At 63.2% G+C, this 17,295-nt stretch overlaps 2 protein-coding genes across 2 annotated transcripts; one reads left to right on the top strand and one right to left on the bottom strand.

Moving 5' to 3' along the window:
- The first annotated feature begins 477 nt into the window (after positions 1-477).
- On the top strand, positions 478-6,774 carry OCLN (occludin). The gene is given in 8 exon segments (XM_005244144.4): positions 478-536; positions 538-1,191; positions 2,320-2,478; positions 4,769-4,932; positions 5,044-5,232; positions 5,305-5,476; positions 6,002-6,043; positions 6,168-6,774. Coding segments are annotated over 8 exon segments (1,527 nt in total). The 5' UTR covers positions 478-491; the 3' UTR covers positions 6,270-6,774.
- Positions 6,775-7,463: 689 nt separating this feature from the next.
- On the bottom strand, positions 7,464-16,147 carry NR2F6 (nuclear receptor subfamily 2 group F member 6). The gene is made up of 4 exons (XM_055804832.1): positions 15,324-16,147; positions 11,420-11,514; positions 9,610-10,134; positions 7,464-9,085 (listed from the first exon to the last, which is right to left on the bottom strand). The coding sequence occupies exons 1-4, from the start codon at positions 15,566-15,568 to the stop codon at positions 8,811-8,813; spliced, it is 1,140 nt and encodes a 379-aa protein (XP_055660807.1). The 5' UTR covers positions 15,569-16,147; the 3' UTR covers positions 7,464-8,810.
- Positions 16,148-17,295: the final 1,148 nt, after the last annotated feature.

The raw sequence follows: 17,295 nt of genomic DNA, 5'->3' as shown, positions 1-17,295 counted from the left end.
AATGGGTCCTGTATTTTTTTTTAATTTTTTTTTTTAAATCCAGCCAGATCTGCTTACGGAGAAGCCTTCAGGGTTAGCGCCAGCCTTGGGTAAGAGCTTTTCAGTTTTAATTAGAATTTAAACAATCCAATTCATTCAGGTGATGCCTGGTGGTTGGGTGGGCCCGGGGGGAGCTGGGGGCCGGTGTGGCCGGGTCTCATGCGTGGGGCAGGGCTGGGGTGCGCCCTGGCAGATGCGCCGTGACTCACTTCTCCTCCCTGTGCCTCAGTTTCCCCATCAGCAGCGGTGGCTCTGGTGGCACGGGCAGGTGGTTGTTGACGGTGTCATTGGGCTGGGGACAGGGGACCAAAGTCCCCGCCAGGCGTGCGGAGATGTAGAAACCCGGGAGCTGCATCTCGCAGAGCCGCAGCGCCGGTGCTGGCACCTCCTGGTGCGCAACCAGCTCTGACAGCTCCATCCCTCTCCCCACCAGGCTCTCCGCCACCGCCACCATGTTCAGCAAGAAGTCCTACGATGGCCCCCCCATGGGCTATGGCCCCCCCCACAGGCTACGGTCCACCCACGGGTGATTATGGCTACGACTATGGTGCCCGCTCGCCCCCACCGGGCTCTTATTACATTGAGGACGTGCCGCAGCACTTCTACAAGTGGACCTCGCCACCCGGCGTGGTGAGGATCCTGGAGGCCATGGTCATCCTGCTCTGCATCGCCATCTTCGCCTGCGTGGCCTCCACCCTGGCCTGGGAGTATGGCTATGGCTTTGGGGGGGCTTACGGCAACGGGCTGGGGGGCTTCTACGGTTCTGGCTACTATGGCAGTGGGTTGAACTATGGCTACGGTTACGGGGGCTACTATGGTGGGGTCACCAACCCGCGGGCGGCCAACGGCTTCATGATCGCCATGGCTGTGCTCTGCTTCCTGGCCCAGCTGGGGCTCTTCGTTGCCAGCATCACCAAATCGAGCAGCTCCCGCTCCCGGCGCTTCTACCTGGTGGTCATCGTGGTCTGCGCCGTGCTGGCCATCGTCATGCTCATCGCTTCCATCGTCTACATCGTGGGCGTCAATCCCCAGGCGCAGATGACCGGCAGCTACTACTACAACCCCTTGCTGACCATGTGCAGCCAGGTCTACAGCGGCAGCACCTACCTGAACCAGTACCTCTACCACTACTGCACCGTGGACCCCCAGGAGGTGAGTGTGCACCCCCAGCTCTGGACAGACACCCCCTCTTTGACCCAAACTGGCAACACAAACCTTTTGCCCTGCTTCAAACGTGATGCTGAGCAAGGGCAGCATGTGTCCTGCCCTCGGGATGGGTGCGCAGTGCCACGTCCCTGGGGTTTTCCCTCCATCTTTAATGGTTTTGGTGGTTCTGATTGCTGTGGGGTGGCAGGGGGTGGCTGGATCCCAGCTGAATCTCAGCCCAGCTGTTTGCTGGGGCAGCAGGAGGAACTGGGGCAAGCTGGCTGCCAGCGCTGTGGAGTTTCAGGGAGGGGATGGTCTGTTGTCCCGGTGCAGACCCGGTATCTGGTACTTTGGTCTCCCCGGTCATAAAAGTATTTGAACAAGGTTGGGGCAGGGTGGGCTGTGAGTGCCAGGATGGGTGCGGGGTCAGGTTGCCAGCTGGGTGCCAGCTCTCTGCCAGAACCCATGGTGCTGCCAGCCTGGCTGGGGAGCCCAGCGGGTCAGTGGGGCAGCCAGAGCCCTCAAAACAAAGTTCACCAGCCCTGGTTTCGGCTGGGGCCAGCGGGGATCCTGCGTGGCACATGGGCTGGGACTGGTGCTGCCGGTTCCCAGCCGGTCAGGCTGGCCGTGCCACATTCCTGCACCCTGAGCAGGGGGAGCCGCACACCTGCGCTGCTCCTGCTCCATGCAGAGGCCAAGCATGGCCTAATCCGTCCTCACCTGCCCCATTCCAGCATGGCTGCAGGGATCCAGCTCATGGGAAACCATCGGGGCAGGGACACAGCTGCGTGGGGTGGAAGCTGGCCTGTGGCCGAGCCAGCAGCGGGCTCGGGGTGCTGTGCCAAGGTGCTGGAGGGTGCCAGCTCCCGGCTGCTCCCCAGGCCCCAAACCTTTCGTCTCCCCATGGGAAAATCAGCCCCCCCTCGCCGTTGCTTGAGCTGGCCCCCAAAACTCTCAGACCTCTGCTGGGCTCCATCCCACCGTGTGGGGGTCTGACATAGGGAGGATTTTGGGATGAGGGGAGCAATTCCCACTCAGCTCGGGGAGGTGCAGGGTACCTGGACCCCTGGGAAGGGGTCTTCACAGCCCTGCAAGGACCCCCACCCTGAGAGCACCCTCCCTCTGCCCCTCCAGGCCGTGGCCATCGTCTGCGGGTTCCTCATCGTCATTCTGCTCTGCCTCATCTGCTTCTTCGCTCACAAGACACGGAGCAAGATCTGGAAGTATGGGAAACCAAATATTTACTGGGACAAGGTGCCGGTGGTCCAGGAGGGTCCGAACGTGGAGGAGTGGGTGAGTCTGAGCATGAGCTGGGGGTGCTGGTGGGTACCCGGGGCTGCGGGGGGTCTGTGTCTCCCCCCCAGCCCCCCTTCCCCTGAGCATCCTCCCCGCCTACCCTCTATCAGCGGGGCTGGCTGCGCCCGAGGCAGTGCGGGGTTGGGATGTACCGGGGTGAGCACAGGGGCTGCGTGGGGACCCCGGGGCTCCCCCTGGCACCGGGGCTGTGCCGAGCCATGCCATTCCCCTCTACCAGCCTGGCCCCAGGGCTTTGTGCCAGGAGCCTCTTTGTGCCTGGCTTGTGCCATACGGGTGCCTGGTCCCGGTGTGTTTGCACGCCGCAGCAGGCAGCTCCTGGGTTGCGGCATTATCACCACCGGTGCGATGCTGTGCCCAGTGCTCACCGGGTCCCTCCCTGTCACCCCGTTTCGGCACTGTGTTTTTTCCCAGTCGGCACCGTTCCCTGGCACAGCGAGGCTTTGCACGGGTTGCCGGGCTGGGCGAGCTGGTCTCAAACTCCCTGAAAGACAAACAGGGTGGGAGCTGATGGGCTGGGTGCCAGGAGCACAGCACCCAGGGCTCTGGGTCCCTTCCCTGTTGCTCACCCCCATGCGCAGGGACGCCGGCCATGAGACGCTGCCCGTTGACACGGTTTGGTTTCAGTCTCGGCAATGATTAACCGGACTTCACGGGGCTGTGCCACCTCGCTGCTGTGGAGGAGGCTGGGGGCTTTGCAGCCACCAAACCAGCACTGACTGGGCTTCAGATGCACCGGTGTCCCTTGGGTGGGGGGTGCTGGGGAGCCCCCTGCTGCAGCGTGGTCCCGGGGAGGGTGCCGGTCCCAGCCTGGCCCCGCTGTGCGCCAGGACGTGCCCCATCCTGTCCTCGCCCTGCAGCTCCCTGAGCTGGTGTCTCTGCAGGTGCCGGTGCCTGGGGAGGGTGCGGGAAGCCTGCATCATCCCATGGGAAGGAGCCTTTGAAATCCACCCCTGCCCCAGAGCACAGCTCTTGGGGTGCTGCCGTGATGGGTGGCAATGGGCCATTGTGTGGGCAGGGGGCTGCATCCCTGTCCCCAGCCCGGTGAGACCGGGGCAGCCCCGGGTTCTCGGGCACCGGGCTTCCCACCGGGGCTGGGAGTGAGGATGTTCATCACGTTTATCCCAAACTTTCAAGGCAAACCTGGAGTCGAGCACCACAAGTTGCTCCCCAGCCCCAGAAAGCTGGGCTCTGCTCCCCATGCCTCGCTCTGCCTGTAGGTCTAATATTTATTTTTCATTTTGCAGAAATACCTTTGTTCTGGTTTATTTATTTTTAAAAGTCCCTCCCTTACAAAGCATTTCCTGGCCTCCTGGGGGCCGGGCTGGTGAGTGGGGGCAGGACCTCATGCACCCCTGGCTGCCCTTCACCTTCCCCTCGGGGGTCTCTGCTCTGCTGGGTGCCACTGGGTGGGGATGCAGCAGTGGGGGGGTGTGAAACCCTCCTGGGACATCTCGGTCCCTGTTTATGGTCGGGACTGAGATAAACGGGTGACCTTCGAGCGGGCGTGAGCCACCGCGTGAGCCACCGCGTCCTGGCATGGCACAGAGACATGGCTGTCCCCATGCTGGTGGCCCTCTTCGGCGAAGTGGGGCTGGGAGCAGCCCCCAGTTAACCATGTCTTCGTTAAGAGCTGGAGGAAGTGGCTTCGTGGGCTGAGGTCCCCAGGGCCAGGGACCGGCTTCCGCACAAACAACCCACAAAGGCCAGGAAGGAAGGGGGGGGAGGGACAGACGGATGCCCCATGTCCTCCTTGAGGAGCCCTGGCTATGCTGGGGCAGCAGCGAGGGTCCAGGGGGGGCGGGCGAGGCTGGATGGGGTGAGTATGCAGCCCCTGGCAAAGCCTGGGGGGGTGTCACCCTGGGAGTGCAGAGCTGGGTGCCAGGACCCCCACCCCGAGCTGTGTCCCCATCTGTGCTTGTCTCCCAATGGGACCCCCCTGCTGCGGCACTGGGGTCTGTGGGTCCTTCTTTGGGGCATGTCTTGCAGCATCCCCCCTCCCCAAGTGCTGCTCTGCCCACCCGTGAGGGGTCCCCCATCCCTTGCCCCCCGTAGCCGTGTGGGGCACCCCACTGCAGCTGTGCCGGGGCTCACCCCCCTGCTGGGACCACGGGCAAGAGGCCCCCAGGGGTGGGGAGGGCGTTTCTCTGGCCGCATGGATGGAGACCCGCATCCTGGTGTGCCGGCTGCCATGGTCTGTGCCCTGCTCAAGGAGGGGCGAGTGTCCCCACCGCCCAGGCACGTGGCTGAGCCCTTCTCCCTGTTCCAGGTGAAGAATGTGGCAGATGGGGCCAGTGTGCAGGACGAGACAGCCACGCTCGCCTACTCGGAGAAGCCAACGAGCCCCATCACTGCGCCGCCCTACAGCCCCCCCTCCTACAGCTACCCCCCCCAGAACGGGTACTACCCCTCCGGGACCTACAGCAGCCGGGGGTGAGTGGCCGGGCAGGGCAGTTGGAAGGGCTTGGGGGGGGCCGACACCGACACCTTGGGTATCTGCCCCCCCTGTGCTGAGCTGGCTGATGTCCCCTGTGTCCCATGCAGGGACCAGCCGGACCGGGCGGCCAGCCCCAGCCCGGCAGAGGAGAAGGTGCGGGAGCAGCCCACCAAGCCCCCTGCCCGCCGTGGGCGCCGGCGCCGGCGCAACCCTGAGCTGGACGAGTCGCAGTATGAGACAGACTACACCACAGCCGTGGAGTCTGGTGACGAGCGGGACCAGGACCAGTGGGGCAGGTGAGGGGGGACCCCTGGGAGCTCCCCACCATCACTGGCCATCTGGGGCCTGACCTTGCCCCTCTCCCACAGCCTGTACCCCCCCATCACCTCAGACAGCACCCGCCAGAAGTACAAGCAGGAGTTCGACACGGACCTGAAGCGCTACAAGCAGCTCTGTGCCGAGATGGACAACATCAATGACCGCCTCAACCAGCTCAGCAAACAGCTTGACAGCATCTCTGAGGACAGTCCCCAGTACCAGGTTAGGGCTCTGGGAGCCGTGGGGATGCCATGGCGTCACCAGATGATGTGAGGCCTTGGGGATGGATGCTGTGGGGTCACTGGGATGCTGTGGCACATTGGGGACAGATGCTGTGGGGAAATGGGATGCTGTGGAGCCTTGGGGATGGATGCTGTGGGGTCACCAGGATGCTGTGGGGCCTTGGGGATGGATGCCGTGGGGATCTGGGATGCTGTGGGGCCTTGGGGATGGATGCTTGTGAGGATCTGGGATGCTGCGGGGCATTGGGGATGGGTGCTTGTGAGGATCTGGGATGCTGTGGGGCATTGGGGATGGATGCAATGGGATCACCGGAGTGCTGCGGGGCATCTGGGATGCTGCAGGGCATCAGGGATGGATGCTGTGGAGCACCTGGGATGGATGCTGCAGGGTGTCAGGGATGCTGCAGGGTATCAGGGACTTGTCCCAGTGGGGTGCCCACCCTTGTGGCTCCAGGCCGTGGTGCCAGCTAGTTGTGACCCCCGCTCCTGCCCATCTCCTTCGCAGGATGTCGCCGAGGAGTACAACAGGCTGAAGGACCTGAAGCGGGTGAGTCTGGGTTCCCATCTGAAGCAGGGCTGGCTTGGTGCAATGCAGCTGGGGGGGAGGTCGGAAAGTGCAGTGCCCTCCCCACAGCCCCCGCAGCTGAGGCCGGTCCTGTGCTGCCTTTCAGAGCCCGAACTACCAGACGAAGAAGCTGGAGACCAAAACCCTGCGCAACAAACTGTTCCACATCAAGCGGATGGTGAGCGACTACGACAAAGTGCGGGGGTAGCCTGTGCTGCCCCGACCACCACGGCGGGATGGGCACGAGGGGCTCCCCGCTCCCCACCCACCCTTTCCAAAGACTTTGGTGCATTTTGTACCTTTGTTTGTTTGTATTAAAAAACCTGAGCCCACCATTGAAAGCCACTCCGCACTGTCAGTGCCAAGGGCAAGGGGCGGGAGGAGGCTGCTGGAGGGAACCCCCCTGTCCCCCACTGTCCCCAGCCTGCGCACTGGGGGCCATGGATCCCTTCCTGCTGCTGTAAATATGTTTGGGGAGGGTCTGCAGCCCCCAACTGCCTCTGCTGGGGTTGGGGTACCAGAACGTGGCTGGATGGGGCAGAGCATCCCTCGGCCGGGCACTTGGGGGGGCAGAGCCCTGCATCCCCTGAGCCCCCAGGGCTGCCCTTTGGGGAGCAGCCCTGGGCAGGGAAGGTATTTTATAAGGAACTGGCTGAAACTGTGTATTTTTTTTTTTTTTTTGTAATAAATAAACTGTATCTATTGATTTTAAACTCGTGCCGGTGTGAAAGGGGCCATGCTGGGAGCAGTACCTCCGGCGGGTGGGTGGCCCAGGCTGGACCTGGGGCTGTCCCCAGGGTTGTCCCCCTGCATGGTGGCCCTGGCATGGCTGTGGTGCTTCCCAGTCCCTGTGGAGCTGACATCCCCATGATGCTGCACGGATCCTGTGCCCCCTACCCTGCATGTGCTGTGGGGAGCGGCTGTGGTCCCCAGGGCAGCCCCCACCCTCCCTAGACCCCACACTGGGATCCACCAGACCTGCCTGGGTCCAACCACTGATGCTGCCCAGCCACACAGGGCAAACACAGCACCCCACTCCCAGCCCCATCCTGATGGGGGGGACCCCCAAAGCCCCCCTGCTTTGCTCCCAAAGGCCAAGTACAAACCTCTGTGCTGGCTCCGGTGTCCCACCATGCCGCTGATCCGCTTCTTCCCCAGAAGACTGCGGGCAACAGGATTTATTCCCATGGGACCCCTGTGTTGAAGACCTGGAGTGGCACCCCATACAACCACCACCCCCAAATCCCCAACTTGTTCAAAAACTTTCCAATTTTAGATGCCTTCTAAAGGTAAAATTTTGGGGGACTGTATCTCCCACTCTGCTTCATCTCCTTTCATCACCCTGGGCTTCAGCATCTCCACAGGATAAGCCCCTTTTCCCGCTCACAGCAGATCCCTGGCGTTGTAAGAAACATCTTTTATTGACTTCAGTTAATTTGTTTAGTATCATTGAACAAGGATTATATTTTCAGTGAATCAATCTAAATGACAAATCCCTGGCTAATCCTGCCTCCGTCTGTTTGCACGGTGGATACCCCTGAGAAGCAGAGCCCAGGGGACAACCCTTGGGCACCTGATCCCAGGCTGGCGGCACCGCTGGCACAGGATCAGAGGCCACAGGGCATCCCTCGTCCCTCCAGGGTGGCTCTGCCCCTCGTGTGGCCCCTCCTCTGGCACGGCTTAGCCCACACACCAGCATCACCTCTTTCCAGCCTGATTCTGTTCCCCAGCCCCCTCCAGCATCTCTCCCCCAAACCTGGCTTACAAAAAATAATGAGGCACAGGAACATAGTGAGCATGGGGAGGGGGATGCTGGCAACCACCCACCAGCATGAGGATGGTGGTAGGTGCTGGATCTGGCCTGGAGAGGGGGCAAAGCACCAAGCAAGACAGTGAGGAATGAGCCTGGGGAGAAGGGCTGGGTGCTGTGCAGCACCCAAAAAAGACCCCTTGGTTTGCATCCTGCATGGTGCATGGCCCCTGTCAGCCATCCCCAGCCCCTCCCCGTGCCCCAGCAGTGGAGATGCTTCAGTGGAAAGTGCAGGGGGGCACTGGAACCAGGTGGGGACAAGATCTGTCCCCAAAAAAGGGCTGCTCCAAGCTTGGTGCTTCAGTCCTTGAAGCTGGATATGGCCCAGGTGGGCAGGGGCAGCCCCTGGGCAGGGACAAAGGGGCTTTACAATGACCCTTTTGCCATGATTGCCAGGACAGGGAGGGGGACAGAGCCAGGGGTCCCCACAACTGGACCCTGCAGAAGATGGCTCTGCACAGCTGGGGTTCCACCACGCTTCAGCCTGGCTGGTCCCATGCCTCCCATCACCTGTCCCAGCCTCCTGTCATCTGGAATTCAGATTCAGAGGGGGCAGCAGAGGACGGCACCCCCCTCCCCAGGCTCCAGCCTGGCTCCAATGCAGGGACAGAGCGAAGGACCAGCCCCCAGGATGCTCCGAGGTTCCCAGGGGGGACTGGGGGTCCGAGGAGCTCCACTTCACAGAGGTACAGAAGAGTTCGGTGTGTGACAGCGGTGGCACGGCCAGTACCTTGGGGTTCAGGAGGACAATGCCATGCCCCCACTGCTTCTGGAGGGCGCAGCCCCTGCCACTGTGGCAGACAGACGAGCTACAAGGCGGCTGCAGGGTGGGGGCCAGCACAGTTCGGGGCTCCCCGGGGACGGTACCATCTCAGGGTGCTGGAGGGAATCCAGGTCTGGCTGCTGGGTGTCCCCAGGGTGGGGGACAGGCTCCGTCCCTTACTGCCCTGTCCCGTAGGGCCAGTTGAAGGTGCTCCCAGACAGCAGCATGTCCCTGATTAGTGTTTCGATGGGCGTCTTCCCCACCAGCCTCATGAAGAAGAGCTGGGAGATGAGGGCGGCCGGCACGGCGCGGAGAGCTGGCAGTCGCAGTAGGAGCCGGCCGAAGCGCTGGGGCTGCGAGGGGTACTGCGAGCGCACGTACTCGGTCAGCGCCACCTGCGCCTTCTCCTGCAAGCTCTCCACGTGCGCCGGGTCCGAGAGGCCACAGGCATCTGTCAGAGGGATGGAATGGAGAGGAGTCAGTGGTCAGAGCCCCCCAGTACCCCCAGCAAGACCCCCCCCTCCCTCAACCGCCTGCCACGGTTGCATTCCTGCCCTTGCCAAATTAGGGGATGCAGCCGCACGGTGCAAGAGCACGGCTTGGACCGCTCTGCCTGCAAAGAGCTGCTGCAGGCTCGTCCCCGCCAGTCAGGACTGGGCACCTCTGTGGAATGAGATGAGCATGGACAGAAGGATGGGGCTCCCCAAGACCCTCCCAAGCAAGGGGGTTTGTTCCTGTAGGTCTCATTCCCATTGCCCCACGAAGCTCATCCCTGCACCCAGATGGACAAGCTGGGATGCTGCACACCACGGTGGTGAAGCGCCAGGGCACAGGGACTCTGCCACCGCCCCCAAGAGCCACCTGATGCTCTCTGGACCCCAAACCCCCAGGGAAATGGGGGGCAGAGGCTCCCTGGGCGCTCATTGCTCTGTGGGGTGGGGATGGGGACAAGGCCCGCTCACGGCACCAACCTACCGGGCGTGAAGAGCGCAATGGCTTTCAGGCAGCTGTACTCGGCCGAGTCTACCTGGAGCCGGTTGAGCTTCTCCACCTGATCCTGAAAGATGCGGATCTGGTCCATGAAGGAGACAACGCGGTCGGCTGACATGGGGGAGGCGTGGAAGCCGGCAGCCGCCAGTAGTGGAGCCATGTGCAACGGCAGCGCTGACTGCGCCGCATTGAGGACGAAGAGCTCGCTCCAGCTGAGCCGTAGCAGGGCCACTTGGTCGGAGACAGGCAGCTCGGGGAAGAAGGGGATGTTCCGGGCCCATTCCACTGTGCTGAAGAGGAGGCGGGCGGCCAGCTCGCAGATGTTGTCAATGCCCATGACGCTGCCCTGCTGTGCGTACTGTGAGCCATAGCGGGCGGCAGGGTAGGGCTCAGCCCGCAGCAGCTGTGAGATGAGCTCCGACACCGGCTGCCCATTGAAGTATTCCCCACTGGGCAAGGCGTTGGGGCTGGTGCTGGAGTGGGTGGGGGGGATCCGGCCCCGCTGCACAGCTGGGGGGAAGGAGAGGAGGTGTCTGCCTGCTTCTGTATCCTGCCGCATCCCCCATCCTGCTCCCGGGGGGCAGAGGGACCCCCAGGCAGGATGGGGATGCTCCCACCACCCACCCTGCATCCCGGCATCCCCAGCAGTGCCAGATCCTGCCACCCCACGGAACAATGGGCAGCTTTCAGGCGCTTGGGGAGAGGGAGGTGGTGCGTGCCACACACTGCACCCGCCGGCGAGCTGCCTGCACGAGCTGCGCTAATCTATTTAGCATCCCAGTGATTCACCAGCAACTCCCAGGCTGCCGGCGCTGCAGCTTGGCCATGGCCTCCAACCAGCAGCTGGGCTGGGACAGCATCCGTGCCGCCGCCTCCTCTGCAAGGACCCATGGCTACGACCGTGCTGTGCCAGACCGGGTGCCCTGCCGGCATCACGGCCCCCTGTGCCGCCTGCAGTGGAGCAAGGCAATTGCTACCCAAGGTCATCGCATGGCAGCAATCATTTATTTGCAAATAAAACGTCCATCTTGGAAGCATCGTTAACCCCGGGTCACTCCCCCTCCTAATTGCATTCAGGGAGAGCCATTTTTCAGCTCCCCCCCTCTCCCATTAGCGCCCACTATTTGCTCAGTCCCTAGTAATTAATTTATGGGCTGTTCATGAGCCACTTAAATGAGAGCTCTAAATCATGCTAAGTGGCAATAATGCCATCTCGACTCCTCTGGAAAGGAGGGAATTACTGTCCTGCTTCCAGTATCCTTCCCTCCTTGCTCCTCACATTAATGCCACCTGCCGCCGAGCAGCCTCGGCACCTCGGCAGAGCCCGCGCCAAGCCCCAGCGCAGCCCCAGCACCTCCATCAGCATCCCGTAACAGGGATCGGAGATTTCGGGTTAAACCCTTCATGCCATTTGCAGCAGTCTGGGAAACATTTGGGGTTTACGCCCCTGGGCAAGGGGGAGTGAGCAGAAAGCAGCCAGGTGACCCTGTGGGAGCTGGTCCCAGCTCACCACCACCGTGCCTGGGGCACCAGGGCTGTCCTGGCTCCAGGTGTGCCACCTTATCAGCAAAAACCTCTGGCTTTTCCAAACAAACACCACCTGTGCTGCCGGCACCAAGGGCAATTCAAGGGGGAAAAAAAAAAGAGAAAAAAAAAAAAAAGGGGGCAAATGTGGCATTTTGCTGCTAAACAGCGTTCCTGGAGAGATGGGAGAGCACCCGGCAGCACCAGGAGCAGAGCAGGCACTGGCAGCACCTAGACCCCTCAGGAACCATCGCTGTGGCACTGGCATTACCTTCCTTCCTCATCCCCACGCGGAAACACTTCTTCAGGCGGCAGTACTGGCATTGGTTGCGGTGGTGCTGGTCAATCTGGCAATCACGGTTGGACCTGCAGGCAGGATCGGGCAGATGAGGTGCTGGGGAAGAGTTACGCAATGCTGCCGGGGGTCCCTGAGCCCCACCAAGCTGCTCTGCCACCCATCTCCCCACCACCCTCGGGCAAAGCCCTTCACCTCCGAGCATGGCCCCCTCCTCACCGGCCGTGGCCGTGCCACACCAGCCCCTGGCACGCAGGCACTTGGATGCTATAGAAACAGCGATTTCCTACCGCTGGCGCTGCTGGTTTGTGCTGCCAGCGATGTCCGATCCTGGCAAGGCCCCCGTGGTCCCATCCTGGGGGATATGTCAGGATGGGTGCCAGGGAACAATGCCCCATGTCCTGGCACAAGGCAGGGAAGTGGTGGAGCAGCTCCTGGCCTCACTGCCCAACTTGCAACGAATTTTGAGGAATTTCAACTATTTCCTACAAGGCTGCCCCTGCAGCGCTGAGGCTGTGACCCCTTGGGCACCCAGGCATCCCCCACAGTGGTGGCACAGCCCCGCATCCTCCGTGCTCCGGTCTGGCCTCCACCGACCCCTGCAAACATGGCAAAGCAAAACCCAGCAGCTCTGGCACACATGCCCCCATCCCCAGCGTGGGGTCTGCACCGGCCCAAAGGATGCTTTACCCCTCGAGCGCCCTTGGAGCCTGCAAGAGGGTGATGCCCACCCCCTGGCATGCACATCCTGCCCTGGGCAAGGAGCTGCGGGCACTGGGAAGCCCTGCACCACGCGGCGGGGCACCGGCCACCACCAAAGCCAGCCACCTACCTCTGCTCCCACAGCATCACTGGGAGCAACACGCTGGGACAGGCTGAGGGGGATGCTCCCAAGCAGCATCATTAGCAGCCAGCACCTCCCCCTCCCCCTCCCCCCCCCCCCCCCCCCCCCGATTCCCAGGGGGTCCTCGCGCAGCCAAGGGATGCAGCGGGCACGGGTGAAACCGGCGCTTGCACGTCCCACCCAAAGGCTGTCACGGCAAATGGGGAGGGAGGGGGGTTATCGGCTAAACGGCGGTAAATTAAAGCATATAAAGCAGCAGGCAGGAAAGCACTGGCAGGGCCGGGGCAGAGCTCGGCTCTGCCTGGAAATCCTGACATGAATCTCCTCATCCCTACACGACTCCAGAGGCGAGACAGGCAGGGATTCCCACCGTGCTCAAACCGGAATTAATTCACCCTGAACATCACCACTGCGCTTAGCACATTTTAAAACGTGTTGCTGATAAAAAGTTATTCCAGTGGAGAAGTGATAGCTAATCAAAACGTCAGATTACATCTTCATCAGCTGCCTGCGCCTCGGCGGGGGCAAAGCTCCTGGCACCACAGCCGAACCTCCCGGCAGGAGCCCGGCTGACCCTCACCGTGGCCTCTGGGCACCATCCCCCAGCACCAGGAAACCCCCCAGCTCCCAGCAGCTCCTAGCAAGTTTCCCAACTGATAGGCTGCAACGACCTGGGAAACTGTGAGAATACAAAAGGCGTATACTGTGCTAATTATGTAATTAGAACATGTAATTATTTAGTGCAAGAACTAAACTGAATCCAACTCACTTTTAATATTCAAATTAGAGCAATCTTGGCTTGATGCTGCTTTTGACTCCTTGAACAAAGCAGATGCCAGGGCTGCTGGGGAGCATTGTTCCCTGCCCCTCCAACACTTTACTCCCTACTTGGAAAACCAACATTTTTCTATTGCACCAAATCACTTCCCAGCACAAAGAGGGGAAAAAAAAACCCAAAACATTTGAAATAGGTGCCCAGATACCGGTGACAACTGCAGGGTAAAAATCCTGGGTGCTCACAGCCTGGGCAGAGTCGGTTCCTCTCCCAGGGAGCCCTGATTTGGCCTTTCCTTTGTTCCAGGAAACTGGAATTTCTCAAAAGCTGTATGTATTCCCCATCTTCAAATCATTAATCCCAAGCAGCCGCTCGGCTGGGTCTGCCGACGGGATCCTGCTGATGGGATGGGGAAACTGAGGCAGGGTCAGGGGTGATGCACACGCTGCATCCACACGCGCTGCGCCCACGGCAGGTGATGGGGAGGATGCTGCAGGACATGAGGGGCCAGTCACCGACCCCTGCCCCAAGCCAGCAGCTCCAGGGCCCCGCTTCACCGCCACAAGCGGCTGGGCTGACGTCAGCTGGAAGCAGGCAGTGCCGGTGCCAGGAGCTGCCGAGAGAGGAGATGCTGCGCACGGGGGAGGACGAATCTAGGCCGCCCAAACGAGAGCAAGGCAGCTCGGAGACAGTTCCCGCTGCAGAAGCAGCACTGCCCTTTCCCTTCCCGAGCACCTCAGCACCACCAGACGATGCTCAAAGCAGTCAGCCCCCGTCGGATGGGGAGAAGGCGGGATGCGGAGATGGGGTGTCCCGCTCACAGCCCAGCTGTGGGGTGCCCACGGCTGGGAGCCAGGTGCCACCCTCACTGGTTTAGCAAACGCTGCTGGAAGTGCTGGCACATGCACCCAGCCCTGCGAGCAAGCCCCTGTACGCACACCTACACCCCCCAGGGGTCCCCCGAGGCAGCCAGCCCGATGCTCATTTTGGGCCCAAGAGAAACTCCAGAGTTATTTGCAGCTCCAAACTTTGCGGGGGGGTCATATCCTGGTCCCGCTGGTGGCCTGGATCTGCCGACCCGAGCACAGGGCCAGCAGGAGCTGCAGCCCCTCTCCCAGGCAGCCCACCGAGCAGTGCCCGCAGCATGCCGGGCTGTTGACACCTCCGGTTAGATTTATACCGGCTGCCGCACTGGTGCTTTCCCTGGGTGAGCGGCCGTGACCGAAGTGACTCACAACCGTGGCGCGTTTTCAGGCATTAGCCTGGAACGGCAATTAATGCCGGAGCAGAGCCGGGTGATGACGAGGACCTGGACACCGGCTGTGCCCCACGGCCCAGGGGATGCGGCAGCCAGAGCATCCATCCCTCTGGGGCTTTGGGATGCCGCAGGCAGAGAGGCTGCTTATGTGGGGTGCAGAGCATGCAGGGACCCCCGTGTTGTAGTGGAGGACCTGTGCTGCAGTGGAAGATGCTTGTGCTGCACTGGGGGACCCTCGTGCCATACTGGGAAATGCCTGTGCTACACTAGGGGACCCCAGTGCTGTGCTGGGAAATGCCTGTGCTGCACTGGGGAACCCCTGTACTGTACCGGGAGATGCCTGTGCTGTACTGGGGGACCCCTGTGCTGCACTAGGGGACCCCAGTGCCATACTGGGACATGCCTGTGCTGCACTGGGAGATACCTGTGCTACACTGGGGGACCCCTGTGCTGTGCTGGGAGATGCTTGTGCTGCACTGGGGGACACCCATGCTGCGCTAGGGGACCCCAGTGCTGTGCTGGGAGATGCCTGTGCTGCACTGGGGAACCCCCGTACTGTACCGGGAGATGCCTGTGCTGTACTGGGGGACCCCTGTGCTGCACTAGGGGACCCCAGTGCCATACTGGGACATGCCTGTGCTGCACTAGGAGATACCTGTGCTACACTGGGGGACCCCAGTGCTGTACTGGGAGATGCCTGTGCTTCACTGAGGGACCCCCGTGCCATACTGGGAGATGCCTGTGCTGTACTGGGAGACCCCCGTGCTGCACCGGGGCCCCATCAGTGCTGCAGCAGGGCCAGCCTGCAGCCCCAGCAGGGCCAGCGCCGAGCTGCACGGGGGCCGCTGCAGAGCCACGCCAACGACCTGCACCGGGGTCCCCCGGCGATCCACACCGGGGGGCTCACCCTGAGGACCTGCACCCGTGCCAAGGCTCCTGCCCCCTCGGGGGGCTCTGGCCAAGCCCCCCCCCCTCCTCCTCCCAGCGTCCCCCCAGCCCCTACCTGCAGGTGTAGCTGAGGTTCCTGCGGATGCTGCGCTTGAAGAAGCTCTTGCAGCCCTCGCAGGTGAAGACCCCGTAGTGCTTCCCGCTGGACTTGTCCCCGCACACCACGCAGTCCACCGGCGCCCCGGCCCGCTCCTCCTCGCCGTGCTCCGCGTCGCTGCCGCCGCCCGCCGGGGACACCGCCTCCTCCCCGCCGCCGCCGCCGCCGTTGGGCTCGCCCCAGCCACCGGCCACCATGGCCATGGCTCCGCGGCCCCGGGGCTCAGCACCGGCCCCGCCGCCGCATGGAGCGGGGCCCGGTGCGCGGCGCCCGGCGCCTCCCGGAACGAGTTAAGCAAGTTTTTTGGGGGGTGGAGGCCGGTTTGGGATTTTTATGTTTTTTTAGGGGGTTGAGGGGGGGTTTTGTCCGTCCTCCCCCCGCTCTCTCTCCCAGGGCTCCCCCCCCCCCGTTAACGGGGGGGCTCCGCGGAAACTTTGCGGCGGCGGGAGCGGGGGCGCGGCGCGGCGCATCCCCCCGCGGGGCGCGGGCGGCTCCGGGCGCGGCGGCCGCCCCGGGGCTCGGCCGCATGCGGGGGCCGCCGCTGCCCGCCCCCGGTGGCTCTCCGCTCCGCGGCACCGGCAGGGAAGGAGGAGGAGGAGGAGGCGGCGGCGCTGCCCCGGCCCGCCCTCGCCCCTACGGGCCCCGCCGCCGCCGCCGCTGCATGCAGCCCGGTGCCGGTCCGGGTCCGGCGGGGACCCGCTCCGCCGAGCCCCAGGGCTCTCCCCGCCTCCCGCGAAAGAGCAAAGTTCAGCCGCTGCCGCGGTGGCCGCCCTGGATGCTCCTCCCCGTCCTCCTCCCCTTCCGCTCGCCGCCCGCCGGGTCCTGCCCCGGCCCCGGCCCCGCCGCACCGGGCCGCCCCCGCCGCGCCGGGCAGCGGGGGGAGCCGGGGGGGTGGCTCTGCTGCGCCGCACCGGGGCTGTCCGCAGCGGGGGGCGGCCGGGGGCACCCGGCACCGGCTGTGGCAGAGCCGGGCTCGGCCGCGGGCGGGGAGGGCGATGCGGTGCCGCGGGCGGTTTGTCCAGGGGAGGTGGCTGGATGTGCCCCCCGCCCCCAGCTCACCCGCTGCTTTGGAGACCGGAGCCCTTGGCTGGCCCGGGGAGCACCCGGGGGGGCTGCACCGGGACCCCGGGTGCAGGGCCATGGTGTGCCACAGGCTGCGTTTACGGCTGTGGTCACAACTGGGGTCCTTGTGTGTGTGTCCCCAGCAAGTGACCTCTAAGCCACAGGGTGCGGCAACGGGGAAGTCCCCGGGCCAATGGACCACCGAACGCTGCCCTTGGGGACAGGGACCAAGCCCCTGCCTTGCTGCCACCAGCTCGGTGGCTGCAGTGTTTGGCGATGCCATTCGGGGCTGCAGCGGGAGGATGGGAAGCAATTCCCCCATGCCTGGCCCATGGCCAAGCCGCTGGAGTTGGCAATCCCCTCCTCTTGCCGACAGTCCCAGCGGGATCTTTAATTACTGCGAGTGGCACGAGGCTGGGGAGCCTTGTCTCGTGCGTGGCACGAGGGCCGTGGCTGTGCTGGGAGGTGCTCCCGTGGCACCCGGCATCCTTCGGGTACCACCACCCTGCACGTACCCTGGGCTGGGGCCAAGGGCTGGATGTAGCTGGGGACCGGCCGCCTGCATCCCTGTAGAATTCATTTGTAATGTGGTTAATCAAGTCGGACCCGTAAGAGCTTGGCCAGGCCCGGCAAGAAGGGGTGGGCTGTGGGTGCACGGCATCCCACCTGCTGCCACCCCGTTAATCATTAATGAAGAAATGAGCTGTGTGGAAAGGTGCTTGACCCAGGAGAAGCCCTGCGATATCGCCCTGCCTTCGCCTTTCACCCAGGGGGCAAACTCTCCTCCTGGCCATGCCACAGCGGCCCCGGCGTCTCCCGGCATCATGCCTTTCACCTTGACTTCAGGGGCAAAGTCTGGCAGGCAGGA

This window comes from Falco peregrinus, chromosome 5, assembly GCF_023634155.1.
Source record: "Falco peregrinus isolate bFalPer1 chromosome 5, bFalPer1.pri, whole genome shotgun sequence".
Taxonomy (NCBI): Eukaryota; Metazoa; Chordata; class Aves; order Falconiformes; family Falconidae; genus Falco; species Falco peregrinus.
Note: the sequence above shows the minus strand (reverse complement) of the source record. Positions and strands in the feature narration are given on the sequence as shown.